Genomic DNA, 15,639 nt, shown 5'->3' with positions numbered 1-15,639 from the left:
CACCAGTCCCTGTCAGTCTGCTCCTTATTTCATGCTCTGGTTCTATTTTGCTCATTCGTTTGTTTTGTTCATTAGGTTCCTCTTATAGGTGAGATCATATGGTATTTGTCTTCCGCCGCCTGGTTTATTTCACACAGAATAACATTCTCCAGTTCCATCCATGCTGTCAGGAAAGATAGCTTTTTATTACAGGAAACTTGGAACAGAAGACAAAACTAGACAGGATAGCACAATTGAATATGTTTTTATTGTGAAACATTGTAAATACCCAGAGAACAGTACAAGGAACCCCTCATACTTCCTGCCCCCCCATTTTTGTGTTGCTGCATGAGCGTCAGGGTCCTCCCTCAGCACTGCTGACGTCATGCTGGGTTGCTCTTTGCTCCGGTGGGGCCGCCCAGGGCACTGTGGGGTGCCAAGCAGCATCCCTGGCCCCGACCTGATGCCAGGAGCAGTCCCAGTCATGACAACCACAGGTGTCCCCAGACACCACTTGGAGTCCCCTTGGGGCAGAATCACCCCAGTCGAGAACCCCCTGCAGATCACCTGCCTCCACCAGGTCTCCTCCAGCCCCTCTCAGAAAATGTCTGCTGACCTCTGACTTAAAGGGTAAACAAAAAAAGGTCTGACTAACCTACATGATGGTATATTGGTGTCTTTTATATTATTCTGTGCTTTTCTGAGTGTTTAAAATCTTTCTTTAAATATTTTATTTATTTATTTTAAAGAGATGGGAAGGGAGGGAAAGAGAGAGAAACATCAAAATACAAGATAACATCAGCTGGTTGCCTCTCGCTCACGCCCAACTGGGGACCTGGCCCACAACCCAGGCGTGTGCCCTGACTGGGAATCAAACCTGGGACCTTCCAGTTTGCAGTCTGGCACTAAATCCCCTGAGCCACAGCAGCCAGGGCTAAAATATTTTTATTAAACTAATGTTACATCTAGAGAAATAGCTAGTCCCCTCCATACATTCTATCCCCAAAAGACGTCCCAGCACCTAGGAAATACTTTATGAGTTTAGAATAAATGAATGAATGTACATGTGGTCAGGAAAGGTCTTTCTGGGAAGTGACATGAATATCTGAGACCCGAGTGACAGAGGACAGGATTGATCCGTGTGAAGATGCAGGGACAGCATGTTCTAGACAGAGCGCATGGCACGTGCAAAGGCCCTGTGGTAGGGCTGTGATGCCAGTGCGTGTGAGACCTGTGGCACAGAGCCTGGCGCACTGGCACTCTGGCCATGCCCGCTGCTTCCTGTGGGACCACTCTCATAAAAACGTGTTTCTCCAAAGCTTGAAAGCACCTTGCATCAAAGATCACAATTTACCTTTTACCTGGAGGGAAAAGATTCTATTAATAAAAGTTCTCAACTGCATTGAGAAGGTGAAAGAATTGAAAAAATGGAAACTCACTACTTACCACCTGGACCTACAACTGACATTTTGCCGATTACTTCGTCCCTCGCCCTCCTCTTCCCCTTCCCACGCCCCCTCTATCCTTCCGTCTTTCCAGCCAGTATGGTGGATGCACCTCAGGACTGCAGACATCAGCACACCCCACCTGTGAGCACGTCAGTGTGTGTATCATTAACTATAGTTTGATATATTTCAACCTGTTTTCTCAACCTTAACTACTCTGATCAGCTGTTAACTCTAGAATGCTCAGCCTTTCCCGACCTAACAGTGGTGGTAAAGGTCCGAGATACTGGAAAACGTGGAAGTTCTTTTTTTCTGCCGTGGCGTCGTGTTGACCGCAGGTTCACACCTGTTCAGTGTCACACCTGGTATGAACCCGGTGAGGAGTGTCTAGCACTTGGGGCCTCAGCATCTGTGTCTTAATGGGAGAAGGCACCTGCATTTCACAGATAAAAATTAACCTGAACACTAAACCAGGGAGGGGGGCCTGTGAAGGGCAGGGGTCGGTGCAAAGGGCAGAAACCCCACGTTGCACTCTCCTCACACGCTCATTCTGTGACTTTGGGGAAGTTGCCCGCCACCTCGCTGCACCCCATTTCTTTCTAACAGTTCACCAGTCGGTTCTCTTGGGTTTTCTAAAATTGTGTATTTTTCCTTTGCAATCTTCATTCCTTCTCTTCTGTCTTGCCTTACTGCATTGGTGAGTGCCCCCACCCTCTCAGCCACTCCCCTCGTCCTGTGGTTGAAATTAATTTGTGTGCCATGAGGTTTTGTTTTGCGCTTGTTTTGAAGTAAAGGCATTCATCTTCCTTCGACCCTCCTTTTTTTTCTTTCTCCATTTTCTTAGTAATATTTTGAATATAAAATTCATGTTGAATTTTGTTGATGGCTTTTCTGGATCCTGAGCTGTGATCATCTGGGTTTTCACCTTTGGGTTACTTCCTAAATTTCCCCCAAACCGCGTTTCTCCTGCCTGTAAAATGCAGTAGTGAGATGAGATCACTGTGTCAGGTGGTTTCTGGCTCAGGCGCTGAGTGCCCCAGCTTTGCTCCCTGCTGTGCCCATTGTGCTGCCTCAGTGCCACCCCCCATACGCTGTCCTGGGCCTCTGCTCCTGTGCCTAAAGGCTGGCTGGGCCACTCCAGCCAATCAGGAGGTGGGCCTGTAGCTGGCTCCGGGCCGCTTCCCGCTCAGCAGGGTTGCAGACTCCATTGAGGGGGGTGGCTCCACCCTGGGGGTGAAGTCCCTGCACTGATCCCACAGGCCTCACGTCCCCTCCTACCCCTTTCCAGGAGCAGCTCTTCCCGCTCTCAGGGATCTCTGAAGGTGTCTGTCAGCAGATGGCAAAGTAGACCTGGTCTGCCTGTCACGGGGAATGCACAACAAAAGTGCCTCATGGTCCCAAGTTCCAGGAAGACTGAGGATGCTGGGGAGGTGGGGGGAGGGACTCTTTGGGGTGAGGTGGAGGTGGTTGAGGGACAGCCTCTCTTAGGGGGTGACACTCGAGCCAGCTCTTAGATGGAGCAAGGGAGCAAAGCACACCCTGCAAGGGTCTGAGAAGAGTGATTCAGGTGTAGGGAACAGCACATACAAAGGTCCAGAGGCAGGACCAGGCTTAGTGTGTTGGAGGAACAGCGACAGCGAGGAGCCCTGTGTGGCTGGAGCAGAGTGAGGGGGAGAGAGGGAGAGGATGGGGGGCCAGGGGGTAGGTGACACAATCTGTGTAGGATTTCTTGGTGTAAGTGGACGTGATGATGTCTGCTCCCCAGGGCCATAGTAGGGCTGAGTGAGACCTTGTCACAGGACAGGGCATGTTGGGTTCCCCTTCTGGTCACTCTGCCTGTGCCCCCGCCCCTCAACCTCACCTGCTCCTCTCTGGTTCCCGCTGACTCCTGGGCTCCCTCATTTGGGGCCCTGCTCACCCCTCTGCTCGGAACACCCTCCCACGGTGACTGCTCCCTCCCAACCCACGGAGCTGGGCCTTCCACACTCTGAGCCAAGGCAGTGGGTCTCCCTTCCTCGAGAAGCCACCTGGACCGGGCCCACCACCCTGGGGTGGGGCCTGTGCCTGCCAAGGTCTGGAGCGAGAAGGCTCAACTCTGCCGTCTTGGTGCACCCTGACGTCCTGGTGCCCTGCAGACACTCACTGCAGTGGACCGGCTGCTCCCTCCCTGAGGGTGGGGACCGGGCACCAGCTTCCACCCAGCACTCAATTTGGTCTCACTGGGAGTTCGACAGGCAGAGCCCCAGTCCCATCAGCCTGGCTTGTGTTTTCTGTGTTTAGCAAATTTCTTGTGTTTAGCAAATTCCTTTGATAAATTTTAATTTCTTCCTTCTTCCTTTCTTTCCTCTCTCCCTTCCTTTCTTTTTTTTTTTTTTTGGTGAGGCCACACCTCTCCTTCGAAGTCTTACTTTTGGTCTGATGGCAGAGTCCAAACTGGCCTTGCCCTCAGGCTGTGCCAGTTTAGTCATTGATTCCTTCTTCATTCATTCAGTCAGTCATATCCATGGTTTTTCGAGTGTCTCCTGTGGGCCGGCTTTTGTTCTAGGCCCGTGGGATACAGCAGCCTAGGTGTAAAAGCCCATGTAAAGCTCTGAAAGAGGACCACGCCTGGTGTGTTGGATGAACAGAGAGGAGGCCCGTGTGGCTGGAGCAGAGTGAGCGAGGAGGAGAGAGGGAGGAGCAGGGCAGGCTGAGAAGAGCGTTGTGGGCCAGGGGAGGATGGCTTCTTACCCGTGGGAGCCCAGGACAGCTGTGGGAAGAGCAGAGCGGGACCCCACTCAGATGCTCACAGGCGCCCTCTGGTGGTTGCTGTGAGAACAGACCGGGGGGGCAAGGGCTAAGGCGAGACTGTTGGTCCAGGGGGGTGATGATGGCGTTGAGAGGAGTGGGGAGCACATTCTGGACAGACTAAAGGTAGAACCTAGTGCTGAGGACATATGTTAAGGTCCCCTCTCAGGGTCCTAGGGGTCCACAGTCCTTTGGCAGCTGTCTCTGCCTTGGTCTCCACACCAAAGGAACGTGGAGAAGCAGCTCCTGCTGAGGCTTGTGTGTATGCAGAGGGGAGAGGACTGCGTCTGTCCCTCCATCTGTCTGTCCCCCCATCTGTCAAAGGTCAACGGGCATCAAGGTGTCTGCTAATGGACCCTCAGGCTTCAAGGCTGTGCCCCCAGGGAGACTGGGCAGTGAGGGGGTGCCCTCCCCGCCCTCCAGGTCAGGCTCTTCCCCTCCTCCAGGCTGGTTTTAAAAATTAATTCTTTGAAAAAATGGGGTGGCTCCTTCAGAATATGACTGGTCCTGTCTTGGGCTGGGAGGAGCCCCACATCTGGTGTGGTCTCTGCCACCCCAGCCTGGCCCAGCCAGTGGCGGGGGCGGGGGGGCGGGGCTGGGCACCTCCCGTAGCCGCGTGCCCCCTGGGCTGCAGCTCTTTTCTGAAGGTCGTGGAGGCTGAGTGTCAGGGTGGCCGCCCGCCCCTCACAGGCATCGTGCTGCGCTGGGGCAGATGATGAGGTTAAAAAAGGAGTTTCAGAGCGCTGGTGGGGGCATGCAGATGGCAGAACTGGGGAGTGTAGCCCGAGTGACAGGACAGGGGGGTGACTAGGGTGACTGCTCTGAGAGGAGGCTGGACTGAGAGACTGCAAAGCTGAGGGGCCGGCCTCAGAAGATGGGGGGAGAGTGTTTTGGGCAGAGGGAATGGCACGTGCCAAGGCCCTGAGGGGAGTATGTGTGTCTGTTCCCTGCACCGGCCGGCCCCATAGGCCCACAAGAATGCCTACACCTTGGGTTGGTGGGGAGCAGGAGGACGTAGGGGGTGTGGTTTGTGGAGGAGGCTGGGACCCCAACGCTGGGCCTGCTCTGGCAGTGGCCCTGGGATGAAGCCTAAAGCTGCAGAAGACTCAGGTGGTCACCACTGGGTAGGCCATGGTCTGGAATGTTCCTCCCTGGTCCACCACTGGCTTCCTGCCTTCTCTCCTCTTCCTTCCCCACACCCCAAACACAAAACCATGAATTGTTCTGCTGTTGGGCGGCCAATGAAAATATTATGTCAGCTTTCCAGCACCTTCTGGCCCCTGCTTGCCACCGGCTGGGCCTTGGGGTGTGCCAAAGCCCAGACTCGTCCCTGGAGCTAGGATGCTGGGGCAGGGAGCCTCAGACGCCTGTCAGGGAGCACCCAGGGTCTGGTGTAGTCCCCACGTGGCTGGTGTATCTTGGTCCAGCTGCCCTTCCTGGTGCCCTGGGTGGTGACTCTGTCTGTTTGCTGAGTCCTGCAAGCCAGGGTCCCCTCTGGTGGGCCCTGCAGCCATGACCTTAGCCTCAGCCAGCTGCCCCACCCAGCCTCAGTTTCCCCATCTGGACCCTGGCCTATAGGGGATTTTTTTTTAATCTTTCAAGCTTTTATTTAAGGGCAATGATCCAGGACGGACTTTAGATCTTGTTGAAAGCAGCCACGTCCAAGGGCTGCACACAGTCCTCAAAGGCGGTGGCCTGCCCCCCCAGCATGTCTGTTCCAACGTTACTGTCTTCCACTGCACACTGTATCGGGAGTTTTTTAATTCCATGTCCCACCGGAACCAGGTTAGAAGAACCCCAGACCAAGCCATCCTCTTGAATGCTCCTGACACACTCCTCTGATTCCGCCACGTCCATCTCACCGTCCCCGGGTTTCACACCCAGGAAGAGGGGAGACGTGGCAGCAAGTGCGGGTTTTTGGCTTTCTTTGACTCACACTGTGCAAGATGTTCTTCTCTCAGCCTTTTCGCTTCTTCACTTTCCTCCTCCTCCTCAGATCCAGAGGGGTCAGTGTCCTTACCGTCTGCAGCTCCACTTCCTGTGGTGTCTCCCACAGCAGCAGGGCCCTGCCTGCCCAGGGCTCTCATCGCCCCAGGCACTGGCCTGGCCCGCCCCCCAGGGGGCTCAGCACCTGGTTCACACACGGGCGGGCACTTGTGCTGGTAGCTGGGGTGGTGGTCAGGCCCAAAGAGAACGTGGGTCCCCACCCCTGCTGGCCTGGTTGTGCCTGTGGCTGTGTTGTCTCGTGTTTGTTTCCTATGTATATATTTAAGTCCTCATCCGAGGACATGCATATTGATTTTACGGAGAGGGGAAGGGAGGGAGAGAGGGAGAGAAACATCCACGTGTGAGAGAGATTAGTTGCCATCCACTAGAGAGATTAGAAACATCCACTGATTAGTTGCCTCTCGTACATGCCCAGATGAGGGATGGAACCTGCAACCCAGGCATGTGCCCGACTGGAATTGAACCCGTGACCTGTTTACCAGGTGATGCTTCAGTTAAGCATCCTGAGCCGTACTGGCCAGGGCTTAGGTTTTTCTTGTTGAGAGATCATTCATATACCATAAAAGTCACACTTCAAGCGTACAGTTCAGCCCTTTTCATATCTTCAGAATGTTGTGCAACTGTCAGTTATTGGACTAGAGAGGTCCTGCCTCGGTGGGGGAAGATGGACCCCTGACCGCTCACCTGGGCCTGCCTGTCTCCGGGGGCCCTGGGGTTCCCTCTGTCTGACCCACACCCTTCCTGGCAGACCGTCTGCTCTCCGAGTTCCAGCCCTGTCTGCAGCATGATGACATCTGCAGTCCTGTCCCCAGCCGGGGCTCCCCTGCACTCCAGACTTGGGGTCCAGCTGCCTTGGACATCTCCTTGCGGAGGACTCATGGGGGTCTCACAGTCAACACAGTCACAACACACCTGACTGTTCCCCCAGACCTGCTCCTGCCCATCCCCCACCTCAGCTGGCCATTCTTTCTGTTAATTGCTCTAGCCGTAATCTTTAGTCATTTCTGATTCTTTGCTGTTCTTCACTCCGCCTCCAGTGAACACAGCCTGTCCTAACTTTAGATCTTTCCATACCGTTTCTCCCCACTTCTAAACCCCCAACTTGGTCCATCTCATTAACGCCCACTTAGACCAGGCAGGCCTCTTGCCCAGCCTGGTCCCTGGCACCTGCCCTGCCTGCCCCCACCTTCACAATCTGTCATCCCTGCAGAAAACACCAGAGGGCGCCTGTGAGCACCTACGTCAGGGCCAAGTCCACCCTCTGCCCACAGCCCTCCAGGGCTGCTGAGACCTCTCTCGATAATCTGCACCCAACTTGTACTTCTCACACTCACCCTACTGTACAGGCCCTTCTGTGCCATGCCCCCCCCCCATTCCTTTTGAGCCCTTGAGGTCAGGGGCCAGGTCTGTTATGGTCATCACTTGCTTCCCTGCAGGTTGACTCCTCGTGAATGAGTTTCTTGTTGCAGCTGAAACATCACTGCAAAGTTGGCTTAAAACCGCACACAGTTACGCTCTGACAGTTTTGGGGTCAGGAGTCCAACATGGGTCCCACTGGGCTAAACCCATGTGTGGGCAGAACTGGTCCTTCCTACAGCTCCAGGGAAAACCATTTCCGGCCTTTTCCAGCTTCTAGAGGCACTGCATCCTTATTTGTGCTCCCTTCCTCCATCATCACAACCAGCACTGCAGCCTTGTCCATCTATGACTCAGACCCACCTCCCTCCCTCTTATGAGGACCTGTGATGACACTGGCTCCGCAGGGAATCTAGGGTCACCCCCATCCCAGTGCCCTTAACTCAGTTCCATCTGCAAAGCCAGTTCTGAGATCAGAATGTAGACATCTCTTGGGAGGAGGGGGCAAATCTGCTGACCACCCTCATTGAACAGATAATCCTCAGCAGAAGCCACTTTCCCAGTGAGGACACTGGGGCTCAGAGAGGTCAGTGGTGGGCCTGAGGCCTCCTGCTGGGAGCCAGGGCTGAGAGGATGGTCCTGAGGAGGAGGGTTGCCCACCTTCTCACCATGAGCTATGTCTCCCTCCTTCCCTATGTCAGGGAAGCTCTCCTGGGGCTGTGGTGAAAGGGACCAAGTCCTTGGCAGGTTTTCCAGAGGGGGCAGCGTTGCTCTAGCCTGGGTCCTCAGCCACTGCCTGCTAGCCAGCTCCCCTGGGCCCTCCCCCAACACCACCCCGACCCCGACCCTCTGGGTCACCTGATTTCTTCATGACCTAAGCATGTCCTGGTTAATCCCTGCCCCTGCCAGCAGAGAAAGATGGCATTTTGTGAATTCGAAGTCCCTTTGGGGAAAATGGTGGGTCAGAGTTGGAGGCTGGCCTCTCCCTGCTGCTCTCTCCTGGAGGGGTGCCAGTATCCAGTCCTGCCATCTTCATTCTGTCTCGTCTGCACGCTCCCATTTCCCATGACAGATTCTTGTGACCCTTTCTAGGGACACAGGGTACCCAGTGAGGTGGTAGGTACCCGCGTGTGAGGGAAGGAGTTGCTGACAGCAGCCCAAACTACCTTGGAGCCCCTGGCATGGGCCGGCGCAGGTTGGTGGGCTCGGCCCTGTGGTTTGCACTCCTTGCTGTCAGTCTGAAGTTTCCCTTCTCTCCCTCAGGTTTGACCCAGAAAAAGATGGCCGTGAGTGAGGTGAGTGTCCTGTGGATCTTACTCTCCCTGACCTGCCTCCTCCGGCAGACAGACAAGGAAGCACCCAGTCCTGCTTGGGTCCTGCTCTGTGGCATCAGGCAACTCACTGTCCTTCTCTGGGCCCCAAATGATGGCAAATGTGAGATGGGTGAAAATCCCGTCCCCAGGCCAGTGTCTGGAGTGTCAGGGAGGGGTGTAGGAGGGGGAAGGAAGAGGCCCAAGGAGCCAGCCCTGGGCCAGTGAGGGAGCTGGGAAGGGAAGTTGGGCAGGTGCAGTCCCTGAGGAGGAGGGGTCCTACCAGGGGGCGGTGTTCCTAGGTACCCCACCTAGGAGCGCCAGGTCCCTTTTATTCCCACACCTGCAAGCCCACTGTCTTTACCTTCTCCCAGTCATGTTTCTAAAGGTCTTCCCCTGGCAACAGTCACTCTCATGCATGCCCGCCACCCCGCTGCCCTGTGGGCCCTGCTGCTTGTCCTCAGCTAAGCTGATGCATGTGGGGTCACTACTGTCCCTGGTTAGAGTTTCCTGTCACTCCTGAAGGTGACCTGTGAGGGGCGTGTCTGAGCTCTGTTTTATAGGAGGAGCAGCCCAAGTGGTTGCAGGAGTCCCACCTGGGCATCCTGTGTCCCCTTGGAGCCTCGTCTCGGATCCCAGAATGCCACCTGCCATGTAGGTCCTTCTAAGGAGGGCTTTGCCCACCTCTTGGGGCCCTGCAGGCACTCAGGCTACAGGGCAGTAGGAGGGAGGTGGGTGCGCCCAGGCACACCAAGGGCGATAGGGAGCCAGTGAGAGGTGTGGAGAAAGGACAGCAAGAAAAGTTCACTGAGGGGGCCCTGCCCCCTGGTGGCCAGTATGCAGAACACATGGGAGCCAAGCTGAGGAATGAAGGCAGATGAGGGCCACTTACGGCCTGCCTGGGAGCCTGTGAGGAGGCAGTGAAGGTCCAGCTGGTGGCCAGAGGGCTGTGTAGGATTTTGAATAGTGGCAGATACACAGCGGGTCCTTCTTAAACATCAGCGATGGGTGGAGCCACCAGAGGAGCACTCAGTTCCTGTGTGCTGGCTGGCTTTGGCCCTCTGTTCTAAGCTGGCTTTTGTGTCCCTCCAGGCTCCCATGGCCCCTCCTACCATTCTCCTCTAGTGACGTCACACATAAAGGCTAGTGGTTTTTACATGGGTTTCTTGGAATGGTTCATGTCACAGCTGCCACAGCTGTTCCCTAGAGCTTGTAGGACATGGGCTGGCTCCCAGGCCAGTGGGACCTGGGAGGCGATGCTGTTTGCAATCATTTCAGCCCAGAGGGCTATTCTGCTCCCAGGGGACACTGGGACATATCTGGGCGCATCTTCACTTGTCCCACTGCGGTTGCTTCTGGCATGGAATGGGTTGGGGCCAAGGATGCTGCTCAACCCCCCACAGTGCGCAGAAAGGCCCCCCAGAGGATGACCTGGCTCCAGTGTCAGCAGTGCTGAAGGGAAGACCCTAAAACTGGGGCTGGGTGGCTGGGGCAGCTGGGGGTCCTGGTCTAGGTGTGGGCCCTTACAGGTATCAGGTGGTGTCCGCTGGATGTGCGGCCTGCCCACGCAGCTTTCTGTCCCCCTCCTGCCCCATACAGCCCAGCCCTGGGCTCCAGCTGGACACAGTGACTAAGCACCTCTCTTGCCAGGATTTCTGAAGTGTGTTATGGCCGTGGTGGCTCCTGCTTGCTGACTTTTAATGCTTCCTGTTTTCTTTTCTCTAGGCCTCAATGATGACGGGACAGCCGGGTCCTGGTCATGGGAGGAAGCTGGGCCATCGGGGTGTGGACGCATCTGGTGAAACCACTTACAAAAAGGTTTCTCTCCGCCCTTAACTGGCTGGGACAGAGTGGAAGGGGCTTTCAGCAGTGCCGGGGACCTCTCTGACCCCCATGTGCCACACAGTGTTCACCGAAGGCCAGGCATGGGCCATGGCCGCGCTCCGGGCATAGGCTTGTGTGTGCAGGACCCTTGGGTCCAGCAAGGTCCCTGCTGCATGTCATCATCTTAGGTAGTGGAGTGACATGTGCTGAGGTCCCATAGGCTGCATGGCCTGCCTGGCTCTAGGAGTCACCTGTGACCTTGGATGAGCCCTCAGTTCCCTGCTCTGCTGGCTCCTCTAAAGGCAGAGGAAATTACAGCTCCCCTCCTCTTCCTCAGAAAGTAGGGCTGAAATGAGGCAGGCCCAGCCAGGGGCGTGTACAGGGCGCCTGACCCAACCGCTGTTCGTCCTGCCTTTCTCAGTCCTGCTTCCCGGTGCAGTGGCTTTGCTGAGGGAGAGCACACACACCGTGTCATTTCCCCTGCCTGAAGTGCACAGTCAGGCGCTTTCCAGGGTGTCTGCCAAGTTGTGCAGCCATCCCACAGTCAACTTTAGACTATTTTTATCTCCCCAAAACGATGCCCTGCCCCCATCGGCAGTCACTCCCCGTCCCCCTCCCTGGTCCTGGCAACATGGACCTACTTCCCATTTCTGTGGATGTGCCTGTTCCAGAAGTTTTACATAAGTGGAATCACACATGGTGTGGCCTTCTGTGTCTGGCTTCTCTCGCTGGATGGCCCGAGGTCCATCCACACTGTAGCGGGTGTCAGATCTTTGCTCCTTTTCGTGGCTGAGTGATGGTCCATGTGTGGGCGTGTAGACACCCAGGTTGTTTCCACTTTGGGGCTCGTATGAACCATGCTGCCGTGAAAATTCGTGTGCAGGTTTCTGTAGACATGCTCTTATCTCTTTGGGGCACACACCCAGCAGTGGAGTTGCTGGGTCACAGGGAAACTCTCTCTGTGACCATTTGAGGAACTGTTTCCTGCAGTGGCTGCCCCATTTTCTGTTTCCACCAGCCATGCACGAGTATTCCAGCTTCTCCCGTCCTTGCCAGCACGTGTCTGTGGTTTTAATCACACCCATCCTGGTGTGAGTGATGTAGTATCTCTCAGTGTGGCTTTGATTTGCATTTTCCTGATGGCTAATGGTGGTCAGCACCTTCTCTTGTGCTCCCTGGCCATTTGTGTGTCTCCCCTGGAGAGCCGTGTGCTCAGTGGTGTGAGGGAGTTGAGTGTGGAGGGTGGGCAGCACAGGCCCTCCCAGGGAGGGGTTCAGTAGAAGAGGCGGCTGCAGGCTGTGAGGCCCTCCCACAGGAGCACGGGCTTGCTCGGGGCAGAGGCTCGCTCCTGCCCCCCTGCTACATGCACCCAGACGGGGTGCTGGGGCCCAGAGTTGGAGACTGAGGGCTGAGGCACCGTCCCACAGCGGGGCGCACGCCACTTAAAGCTCACAGTGATGGTGCGCGCCGCCGCGATGGGAAGAGCGTGAACAGCAGGTGTTCCTCAGACATGAGCAGTCTTGGGTCCGGCCGCCAGCATGAGCTGGCACATTGTCATCTCCAGTCCTGGCTCCTGGTGGGGAAACTGAGGCACAGGGGGGCAGTGTTGTTCTCTGGCCATGACAGTGTGAGTCACCTCCAAAGATGGGTAGAAGGAACCCAGGTTTGTGGAAATGAAATTCGGGTGCCACTCTAAGTTGTGTCTCCCCCACCCCAAAAAACCCTGATGGCGGACAGACTCCTGTTACATCAGGGCGGTTTCGAGATGTTGGAATGTTCTAGAACCTTGATTGAAAATTGGCCTTGGAGTCACACGAGGTGGTGCTGGACTCTCGGACAAGCCGCCACTTTGCTGTGTGGTTGTGCAGGCCAAGCGCCCAGCTGAGGCCTGAAAATCCATGCTGAGTGCTAGTTGGCACCCTGGGGCCCAGGGTGGGGGAGGGGCTGGCCCACGGGCAGGTCTTGAAGTGTCTTGCATTTCCACACAGACCACGTCTTCCACCCTGAAGGGGGCCATCCAGCTGGGCATTGGCTACACCGTGGGCAACCTGAGCTCCAAGCCAGAGCGCGATGTGCTCATGCAGGACTTCTATGTGGTAGAGAGCATCTTCTTCCCCAGGTAGGCCCGGCTCCCGTGCCTCCGGCACATCACCTGACAGGCACACTATTGTCCTACCGAACAGCCTTCCCCTCTCTGTACTCCCTTCTCTGCAGCAAACTGCACAGGCCTTTGCTGGTGTCTATGTGACTTTGAGGCCTGACTTAAGGTCTATTAGTATATTAGTTTGCTGCTGAATCAGAGAGAGCCAATGTAATAGTGAGTTGCTTTTTTTTAATATGGGAGAAAAGATAGAAGTTTGTTCTTCTCTCTTTCTCTCACACACAGAAAAACTGGTAGGCAGTCCTGGGCTGATCACAGGGCCCTGGGTTCCTTCTGGTTGTTCCACTGCCCTCACTGTGCATCTGCTCTAACAACAGTCCCAGGTTGCCCAGGCTCCTGCTATCATACCTGAATGTCAATAACAGGGAGGAGAAGGGGAAGGGGAGTCTGCTCCCCTCTCCTTTGGGGCACGACCAGGAAATGACACATGTTGTGTCACTCCACTCACAGCTCACTGGTTGGGTACAATCACTTGACCATACCTAGCTGCAAGAGAGTCTGGGCAGAGGTCTTACTCCAGGTGGTCATGTGCTCAGTCAACATTATGGACTCTGTTGCTAACGAAGGAAGGGAGAGTAGATACTGGGAGCCACAGCCTTTGGTCCCATTGGGAATCTCAAGTTGCCTTGCGTATCAGCTACTTAAGGAAGGTTTTGGAGCTCAGCTCCAAGAGGCACCATCCGTTACAGGCTTTCTTCCCTCCTTCCTCTACAGCGAAGGCAGCAACCTCACTCCCGCCCACCACTTCCAGGACTTCAGGTTCAAGACCTATGCACCTGTCGCCTTCCGCTACTTCCGGGAACTCTTTGGGATCCGGCCAGATGATTACTTGGTAAGTGTATTAGTCAGTTGTTGCTTTATAACAAGTTAGCACAGACTCACTGGCTCAAACACCACCTGGCTGTAACCTCACAGTTTCTGTGGAGCAAGAATTGGGTCAGCCCTGGCTTGGCTCAGTGGGTTGGGTGTCATCCCACAATGCGAAAGGTCACTGGTTTGATTCCCAGTCAGGGCACTCGCCTGTGTTGTGGGTTCAGTCCTGGTCAGGGTGTGTACGAGAGGCAACCAACTGATGTTTCTCTCCCTCTCCTCCTTCCCTTCCCCTCTCTCTAAAAATAAATAAATAAAATCTTTAAAAATATTTTAAAAGAACTGGGTATAGTTTAGTCAGGTTCTTTACTCAGGGTTGTAATCAAGAGGCGGGCAGCAGCCGGGGTCTCACATAAGACTAGACTGGGGAAGGGGCCAAACCCAAGCTCCCGTTGTCATTGGCAGACTCAGTTCCTTGCTGGCTATAGGTCGGGGCCTCCTTTCCTTCCACATGGGAGGGAGGGGGAGAGCCTGCCAGCAAAGCAGATGTCACCGTCTCCTGTGAGCTCATCACAGATGGGACCTGCCCAACCCACTCACCACCCCCTTCCAGTACTCGCTGTGCAATGAGCCACTGATTGAGCTCTCCAACCCCGGCGCCAGCGGCTCCCTCTTCTACGTCACCAGCGATGACGAGTTCATCATCAAGACCGTGATGCACAAGGAGGCAGAGTTCCTGCAGAAGCTGCTGCCTGGCTACTACATGGTAGGGGTCATGGATTCCTAGAAGGTTCCGGAGGTGGGGGGCAGTGCCCTGGGCTTCCCTCCAGCCCCCATCTACCCCCCCCCCCCATCCTCATGCCCCTCCTCCCAGCACATTTTGCTCTGCTGCTTTTCACAGACATGCAGGAGCACAGGCTTCAGGGCCCCAGCAGACAAGTCCCCAAGATTCCCGGGGCACCACCCACCCTCTAGGTGGCCATGAGAAGCCTTCCTGTGACCATAGGGCCTCACCCCACAGTCCTCTCTGGGCGGTGCCCCCACACTTGTAGCAGGAATTGCTGTTTAGGCCCTGGCTCACCACCGTCCACCCCACTGATGTCCCTTAGTCATGGGTCTAGAAATTGTGGCTTATGGGCTGAGTGTCTTGGCACTTGGTGACTCGGAGGTACGGGAGAGGAGGGACTAGACCACCAGCTGGCACCTCAAAAAAGACTGGCTGCTTGGGCACCCCCATTCTGGTGTGACTCGGGACTCAAAAGGGCACGTCAGGCCCCTGGGCAGGGGTGAGGGTGGGGGCCTTTATACTCAGCTGCCCCACCTGAGTTCCGTCTGCCTCGCAGGGCCCCACCTGGTAGGCGTGGGGTTGGGCCCCTCTGGGTGCTCTGCCCAGGTTATGGCTGTCTCTGTTTAGGGTGTCCCTCATCCACTGTGTGTGATCTTGGGAGAACCTGGCTCCCCTAGATCAGGGATCAGCAGACTTCCTGTACGGAGCCAGTCAGCTCCAAGTGGACAGGCCGTCTGCGCACCTCAGCCCCGCCACTGTAGCGGATGCACAAATGGCACCGGGGCCAGGTGGGCCAGGGGCCAGCTGAGCTTCATCTGTGGGTGCTGACATGTGAATTTGACAAAGTTTTCACATGTCACACATGCTATTTTTCTTTTGTTTTTTTTAACTTCCTCAACATAAAACTATTCTTAGTATGAGAACAGCAGCTGGAAGGAGTTGATGCTTAGGCTGGAGTTTGCCAACCCCTGCCCTGGAAATGCCCGGAGGCCCTGCCCTGCATGTCCCCCCGAGGCGGGCTGGGGAAGAGGGACACCTGGTCTGACGTGGTGGGAAGTTGGGCCCAGACACCTTGGGAGTGTCTCACAGGGTTCTTTATGGAAAGGCCATGACTCTGGGCCTGACTCTGTAGAAACAGACCCTCCTGGAGAATCAGGATTAAACTGGCTGGTG

The 15,639-nt window shown here is 55.5% G+C and overlaps 1 protein-coding gene and 1 pseudogene across 12 annotated transcripts in view; one reads left to right on the top strand and one right to left on the bottom strand.

The window, feature by feature from the left end:
• PIP5K1C (phosphatidylinositol-4-phosphate 5-kinase type 1 gamma) overlaps positions 1-15,639 on the top strand; it is a 53,140-nt gene that overhangs the window by 16,891 nt on the left and 20,610 nt on the right. For all 12 annotated transcript variants that reach the window (XM_037042533.1, XM_037042531.1, XM_037042535.1 and 9 more), the window contains exons 2-6: positions 8,838-8,869; positions 10,610-10,702; positions 12,697-12,827; positions 13,584-13,701; positions 14,293-14,445. In XM_037042533.1, coding sequence (XP_036898428.1) covers positions 8,838-8,869; positions 10,610-10,702; positions 12,697-12,827; positions 13,584-13,701; positions 14,293-14,445 — 527 coding nt within the window. The remainder of the gene's footprint in view (positions 1-8,837; positions 8,870-10,609; positions 10,703-12,696; positions 12,828-13,583; positions 13,702-14,292; positions 14,446-15,639) is intronic.
• LOC118984577 (elongation factor 1-beta-like) lies at positions 5,805-7,097 on the bottom strand (annotated as a pseudogene).

The sequence above is a fragment of the Sturnira hondurensis genome, unplaced genomic scaffold (genome assembly GCF_014824575.4).
Source record: "Sturnira hondurensis isolate 20B ecotype Veracruz unplaced genomic scaffold, ASM1482457v3 Scaffold0003693, whole genome shotgun sequence".
In the NCBI taxonomy this organism is placed as follows: Eukaryota; Metazoa; Chordata; class Mammalia; order Chiroptera; family Phyllostomidae; genus Sturnira; species Sturnira hondurensis.
The sequence above is the reverse complement of the archived record's forward strand: the minus strand, read 5'-3'. Positions and strand labels throughout refer to the sequence as shown.